Source organism: Rhinolophus hipposideros (assembly GCF_964194185.1).
Source record: "Rhinolophus hipposideros genome assembly, chromosome: 8".
NCBI lineage: Eukaryota > Metazoa > Chordata > Mammalia > Chiroptera > Rhinolophidae > Rhinolophus > Rhinolophus hipposideros.
Window position 1 is genome coordinate 80,366,434 of NC_138054.1, and position 7,896 is coordinate 80,374,329.

General features: G+C 49.9%; 1 protein-coding gene across 1 annotated transcript; it reads right to left on the reverse strand.

The window, feature by feature from the left end:
- Window positions 1–859: 859 nt before the first annotated feature.
- On the reverse strand, window positions 860–6,936 carry C1QB (complement C1q B chain; the record flags this gene model as incomplete). Its single annotated transcript, XM_081055029.1, is given in 4 exon segments — window positions 860–2,903; window positions 4,030–4,231; window positions 4,233–4,242; window positions 6,842–6,936. Coding segments are annotated over 4 exon segments (882 nt in total). The 3' UTR covers window positions 860–2,328.
- Window positions 6,937–7,896: the final 960 nt, after the last annotated feature.

The following is a 7,896-nucleotide window of genomic DNA, read 5'->3' on the forward strand; positions in this document are numbered from 1 at the left end:
GTGCTTACTTAGATAGGCGGAGTGGAAGGGGAACAGTGAGAATGAAGGCAGCGAGGCAGGAAAACATGAGGCTTGCGTAGAAGACGGAAAGGACCCAGTTGGTCTGGAGTGGAATATTCTTTGTCAAACAAAGGAAGGAGCAAGACAGAAAAGCCAACCTATAGACAGCTTTGAAGGCCAGGTTCATAGGCTGGGACAATATCCAGCTGGCGGTGGGGAGCCACTGAAAGTTATTGAGCAGGGGAGTGACATTTGTTCTAACTGGATGGCTGAGTTTGTGCCAGGATGGGAGGATATTGGGAGGGAGAGCATATTGGGAGTGGAGAGAATCAAAAGGGGAAAGGCCTTGGCTCCAAGGTCAGTTAAAACTTTGGAGGAATGTCCCTTGATCCGTTGGGTAGGTATATGTGACGTTATAAGCAGAAACCCCCTTTAGGAGCTGGTCTAGACATATTGCCTTAAAAGATGTCTTGGGTCCTCAGTAGGCAGACCTACCCTTGAATCCCAGCTCTGCTGTGGGATTGAGGAAAATCCATTCATCTCTCCAATCCTCAGTTTTTGTCTGTAAACTGCTCACGATGAAACCTATCTCCAAGAATGAATGTGAGGATTAATGAGAATGAGGAAAGGGTCTAGCCCAGTGCTTGGAGCATAGTAGGTACTTAATAGATGGTGTTCCTTCCCCATCTCCCACACTGTGGCTGTCATAGAGCTGGATACAGAGTATGGCCCAGAGTATGGCCCTCCAATCACCTCCAACGAGATAGAGTTTCTGTTTTCAGACGTCATTCATTCATTCACTGTTCAGTCATTCAACCAACATTCAAACAGCACTTCTTTTTTTTCTTTCTTTAAAGTTTATTGGGGTGACAATTGTTAGTAAAGTTACATAGATTTCAGGTGTGCAATTCTGTAATACATCATCTATATTTCACATGTGTGTTCTAATATATGGTGATGGAAAGAGAACTGAGTGGTGAACACACAAAGTTAGTTTTGCTTATTCTAGAACTTTATATAAATAGAGTCATATGGTATATACTGTCGTGGGTAAAGCTTTCTCTCAGCATATTGTTTTGACAATCATCAAATTTATGCATATATTATTACATTTTTCCTTTTCTTATTGAATAGTATTCCATTATTTTGTTTGTCCATTTTCTTAATCAACACCTGAGCAGTTTCTAGTTTTTCATGTATCAAGAATAAACTGCTGACTTCCAGTTTCTGGTTTGGCTTATGAGTTGCTTGGAAGTCACCACTCTGTCCCAACAACAAGTAAGAAGCTGAACAGACAGAAAAATCAATAACTCCTCTTGGGTCCTTAAAAGAGGGGCTAATACAGGGCAAACCTCTGCCTCCAAAATTGGAGAGACAGGTGAATTCAGGGAGTCACGACTTACCAGAACGGGGTTTCACAAGCAGAAAACTGCCGCTGGAACCAGAACCAGGGTGTGAAATCCTGAACTGGAACTGACAAAGTGCTGGAGTCTCCATGTAGACAAGTCTGAGAGTCAAAACCTCCAGGGAACCCCCACAATAATGGAAGATTTACCGCCCAGAGCCTGACTGAGTTCCCACAGTAAATAGTGGAGAAAAATCCTCTCATCGTTGGGGCAGAGGAAGGGGAAAGGAACCATCTTGAAATACGCCAGAGCACGCTAGTCTCCTTAAGGACTGCTGTCAGGAGAAACTAATTAACCTGAGCTCATCAAGCCTAATGACCTGAAGGAAGGGAAACTACGGTCCCAACTACGGTCCACTCTAGCCATTCCATCTCACCTAAGCGGGGAGAAAAATACTAAAACACTTATGAAGTTTACAGTCCAGAGACACAGGCTCAGTACAAGATGGAGACTTAATTGTTACCGGAGAGTGGGCCCTTGTCGGTGTGACGTCCAGGTTCTTGGTGTGTTGAGCAAAGAATTGCATGAGACACGAAAACAAAGTGGTGAAAAGTAGTTTATTAGAAGTGGTAGTACACTTCAAAGAAATAGAAGCCGACCCAAGCAGTAGAGAATGGCTCAAGGGCCTAAGGTGGCATTATCAGGAGGAAAAGTACACTCCAAAGGGTTTGGAGCAGGCCGAGCAAAAGAAGAGACTTAAAAGGCCTCGAACAGTACTTCTGAGCACCTACTATGTGCCAGGTGCTGGGACACAGAGTTGAATTAGACTACTGTCCCTTGGTCTTGAAGAGTTTATTTACTCATTTATTCAACATCCATGGAGACCTGCTGTGTGCTTTGGCCGGATGGGGGTGGTGTTGAGGGTAAAGTGAGCATTGCTGGCAGGAGAGGGGGTGAGGAGGGGGTGACTCAGCCCCACAGGTCACACCTCGGGGTCGGGGAAGAGCAGGAACCCAGAGAAGATGCTGTTGGCACCCTCGATGCCCAACAGGGAGTTCTTTTCAGTGGCCTGCAGGAAGACGTTCTCCCCCTGTTGCAGCTTGAGGACCATGCTGCCCGTGGTGACCTGGAAGGTGTTCTGGGCGTAGTCACAGAAGGTGGCCACCTTCTGCATGTTGTCCCAGCCTCGGACGAGGTTCACGCACAGGTTCCCTCGCGAGCTGGCGTGGTAGGTGAAGTAGTAGAGGCCGGGTACCTTGCAGGTGAACTTGCCACTGCGAGGTTCATAGTTGTTATTCTCGTTGGTGATCACATGGTCGAAACGGATGGGCTGTTCCTTCCGCAGGGCCAAGTTGATGGTCCGCTTGGCAGAGAAAACGATTTTCTGCGTGGCCTTGTAGTCTCCTGATTCACCTTTGGGACCACGGGCGCCAAGGGGCCCTGGAGAGCCTTTGGGGCCCACAGGGCCCTTGGGACCGACTTTCCCTGGCTTCCCAGGAATCCCAGGTTCCCCTTTTTCTCCAAACTCGCCATGGTCTCCAGCTAGCCCTGGCAGCCCTGGAAAAGCAGAGACAAAGGAAATGAGGTTGAGATCACCAAACCAAAGAAAGGAGCCCTGGCCTGGGAGGCAGGGAGCTTAGCCATGTAACCTTGGACAGGTCCCTGCTCCTCTCTGGGCCTCAGCTTCCCACCTGTGAAAAAGAGGGGGCTGGTCAGAGACGGCCCTCAAGTCCCCTTCCAGCCCAGCTTTCGGAGTCTGTGATATGTTTGGCGGAAATGGGGACTGACACCTGGGGGGTGGGAGGCAGTGTCTCCCTGAGGAAGGGGCTGGGCTGGTCCTTCCCTCCGGCTCATACAGTACCTTTGTTCAGGTGTAAGCCTGGAGCAGGGATAATAAATTCTTGCCACATGTGCTATCCTGCCCCCCATGGCTTATATCCCTCATCAATCACGGCATCCCTTCTCGCTAAACTTGGAAGTAGGCCTTAAAATCCTCCCACTCCATCACTCCAAGCAGCCACTGCCCCTCGGTTTGGCACAACGCAAGATAAAACCTCTAGTGGCTGAGAACGTGGGCTCAGGAGACAGACAAGTGTGCGTCTCATGTCACGTCTGCCATTGTCCGTTGTGCCACCTTGACTGAGGCACAGTTTCTCATCTGTAAAATGGGACAATGAGAGTTTGTAGGATAAAGATGAGATTATGTGGGGAGAGTGGGTGGCTATGGGTAAATGAATGAATGAACTGCATTTCACAGGAGGGTCTTTACAGAAGGAAGTCTCATTTGCACCCTGTGACAACCTGCGCGAGTATCACTGTCCTCATTTTACGGGTGAGGAAACAGCAATTCAGAGAGGTGAAGCCATTTACCTTGGAGGTGACTCAAGACTGTAACTGTGGTGGTGCTCTTTCTCTACCTGGGTTCGTGGTAAGAGATACACTGTCTGGTCTCAGCCTCAACATGTACTAGGCTCCTTTGGGCAAGTCAGTAGCCTTTCTGGACATCAGTTTTCCTGTCTGTAAAATAGGAATCAGAATTTCTTCCTTGCAAAGTTTTTGCAAGGGCTCAGCAAGCGGATGGGTTTGTAAGTGCTTTTGCAATCTCTAAGGTGGGCAACTGACTCGGGAGGCAGGAGGCGGGGCCTCGGTCCGTGATACTATGTATCCCCAGAGTCTGCAGTACCTTTCTCTCCCTTTATCCCTGGGGTCCCAGGTTTGCCGTCAGAGCCTGGTGCCCCAGGAATCCCCGGGATGCCAGGGATGGCTGGATGCCCAGTGCAGCTGCTCTGGGCCTGGGAGACATCTACTGGACCTAGGAGCAGCAGTGGCAGCAGCGGCAGCAGTGCCAGGAAACTACCCCTTGGGTTCTTCATCACTGCTCTATCTCAGCTGCTTCCTGCAGAGGGATAAGAAGATATGGTACGTTACTACTGTGGTGACTCGTCATGTTTTTTCATTCATTCATTCATTCATTCATTCATTCATTCGTTCGTTCGTTCATTCGTTCATTGGTTCATTCAGTCATTCCATCATTTGTTTGTGCATTCAGTCATCATGTGTTCTCTGAGTTTGTCCAGTCTACCAGACCCTGTTCTGAGTGCTGGGGATACAGTGGTGAAAAAAAAGATATGTTCTCTGCCTTCAAGGAGCTGACATTCTAGGGGAAGATTGATGGTAAACAGGTCAACATACAAGTGAACAGAAATAGAGACGGTGATGAGTGCTCTGACAGAGAGGAAAGGGTGTTGGAGGGAGAGGTCCTGTGCTGGCTGGGGTGGGAGGTGGCTGATTTCCACCACGAAAGTTTTCTAGTCAGGGGAGGTGTTTCTGAGCAGTGATGTTTAGGCCGAGACCTGAGATTTAGAAAAGGCCTGGGCAAGAATGTCCCAGGGGAGAAGGACAGTGTGGGCAGAGGCCCAGAGGTAGAACAGAGCCTGGGCAGCAAGCAAAGGGAAGCCACAAAGCGGGTGTGTAACCAAGGCTGTGAATGACCAGCTTAGTCTCTGCCCTGCTCCAAAGAGAAGGTGACTCAAGAGATCCTACTTATCTTTCAATGAGCTTCAGTTCTCCCTCTTGTTGGAGGTTTTACAAAACGACAGTTTGACAACTTTAATAATCCATGCGATGGGCACTTAGCAGGTACCAAGTTCTGTGCCAGACACTTTGCATGTCATTTTCTCAAATTCGGTCCTTACAACAGCCCCTGAGAAAGCATCCCTGATGTTTCATTTTACAGATGAAGAAACAGAGTATAGAGGGGGCGAGACCCTTGATCGAAGTCTCACAGCCATATGTGGCTGGGATTCAAACCCACGCCCACTGGATCTTAAAAGTCACAGGATGGTGACATTGGCTTTGGAGCCAGACAGCCCATATGGAAGGAGCTGATGTATTTAGAGCAGTGCAGGGTCCAGAGCCTGTGCCTAGGGAAGGAAGCTTTTATCATCGCTATTATTGTTGCTGATAGGTAGCAGTAGGTGTGGGGCATGGAGTTTCACAAAGAAAGCAACTGCCAGGGTCTAAATCCGGCCTCTGCCACTAAGCTAAGGGCCTCAAGCTGGTCACTTCTCCGGCTTAGACTCTGCCCTGCTCCAGAGAACCGGCTTAGTCTCTGCCCTGCCAGTTTCCCTGTTTATAAAATGGGGATAATACTAATCTCTACCTCATAAGGTTGGGGGGAGGATGGGTGAGTTAGGGCTTACAACAGAGCCTGCCTGGTATGTTGGAAATGCTTACTGAATATTAGCTATTTTAAAAATTATCACATCATCCAAGAATTCCCCAAGTTTAAGGACGTGACAGAAGATGGTTGGAAAAGTAAAGGAAGATCTGGTCCCTTTGAGAGACTGGGCTCGGGGAGAGGGGGTCTCTCAGGCAGAGGCAGCCCAGGGATGGAAAACTCTGACCAATATGGTGGGAGTGGGATAGAGGGTGGGGGAGCAGGGTCCTGACCTTGGGGAAGTGGGAGGGGGGTGGAGGGCCATGGGAGGATCTAGGTTCTGGCCCATTTTAGGGGCCACTGAGTGTCAGACTTGGGTTCAGAATTAAAACTCACCTGGTCTGACCACGCCCTGCCTTCACCACGCATGCTTACCGTCAGCCTTATCCCTCACATCTTTCCCCACAGCACTGACACTTGCTTCTTCCAGCCTTCCAGCCCCAACAGTCCCTTTCCTTCTCCTGGAGTCAAGCTAACTTGACCTTGACCCCCATTTGCTACTATCTCACTGCATGACCTCAGGCAAGTACCTGAACCTGAACTCTGAGCCTCTTTAGCAAAGTTAATTTCCATCTGACAGGATTGCCAGAGAATTAAATGAGATGGGACTTAAAAAAAAATAAGGTCTCTGGTGTGGTGCCTGATCCCACCCCCTCTTTTACAAACATTGAGCTCACTCAGGACTAACTAACCACAACTCCACCTGCGAGTCAAATTATTTCCTTGAAAGAGTCAAGCTGAGCTTGCTCAGTGGACTGCTAGGAAATAAGAGAAGGCAGGTGTTGGAGAAATGCTGGGCTGGGCTGAGGGGGACCTGGGTTCTGATTTTCCCTCTGCCTCTGACATATTTTGATGCAGATGGTGTGCTAAGCACTGGGTGAGCTTGATTTTCTTCAGGGCACACAGCATCCCTAAAAGGCACTGTTCTCCCCAGAGAGTCTCAGGTGGAGAGCCTGACTTGCCCCAGATTGCCAGCACCTAAGAGACAGAAGCAGGACTCAGCTGGAGTCTTGGTGACCCCAAAGCCCTTATGCTGGTGGCTCCCATTTTAGGTTGCCTCCCCAGTACCTGACCTGGGTAGCTTCGGAACCCCAGGCTCACCACCAGAGAGTTTGATTCCCAAGGTCTCAGACTGGGCCCAGGCAGGAATTCACACTGTTAAACACCCCAGGTGGCACTGAGGCAGGGCATGCAAGGCCTACACTTTGGGAGTCACTATCCTCCGCCATATTGGTCTTGCTGACCAGTCCCCCCAGGCACTGAGCCCCATCCTCACCTGGGAACCTGGCGTCCTGTGATGCCGTTTGGCTGGGCAGCAGTGGGACCAGGAGCTGGGAGCCTGTTGCTCTCAGTCCAAAGCGGAAGTTCCATTCCCTAGAGATGGGAAGGGCCTTCCTCTGACGGCCCCCTCCCATGGGCCCAGCAAGCCAGCCCCCTTCCCTGTCACCTCACTCTCACCCTGTCCTGCTGCTCTCAGGCAGTTTCAGGTCCGGTTTCTGCAATCTGGAGGTGTTTATTGTAAGTGGGTGGACGGGTGGTGAGTTTGGTTTCGCCAGCTCAGCAGCTGTGGGGGGAACAGGCTGTTCAGGGAGAATGTCCACAACTGGTGGCTCAGTGCCAGGGCCTCTGACCTCATGATCTTCTACAGAGAACAGGGGTGTTCCTCAATGAAATGAAACCGTGGCCGGCCTGGTGTCTGGGTGCTGGATTTGGAGAGTCAGACACCTTGATTCATAACCTGGCTCTGCCATTTACCAGCTAAAAGTTCTCAGCCAAGAGAGCCCGAGAGAGGCCCATTTCCTCTGTTATATGATGGGGCCATAATTACACCTGCCCTACAGATTGCATGGGGCATGGGCAGAGGGGGACTCAGATGGGACAGTGAGGAGAAAGGGGAGGGTAAGCTGTCAAGTGCAGTGAGCATGTAAATTATTAATGTCACACCACGTCCCAGGCTGCTCCTTTCTGGGCTCATCTCTTCTGCTTTCTTCCCCATCTGCACTCCTGCTCTTGTCCTGTTCTCAGAAAATAATGTAGTAATGAAAAATGAATTTTAAATGTGGCTATTATTTATTTATACCCCTTCCTCTGCTTCCAGCAGGGCTTGAAGCTGAGGACAATAATAGGCACAGGCAGGGGGTCCTGTTGCTTGTTAATCCTGGAATCACACAAAGTTAGGGCTGGAGAGGGGCTCGGAGGTCACCCAGCCCATCGTCCTTGTCTCATATGTGGGGAAACTGAGGCTCAGATGGGAGGGAGTTATCGTGAGCCTCTTGACACTGGAGATAGGGCCCCAAGCAGACTAGTCCTGGTTCCTGCCCCCATGGAGTG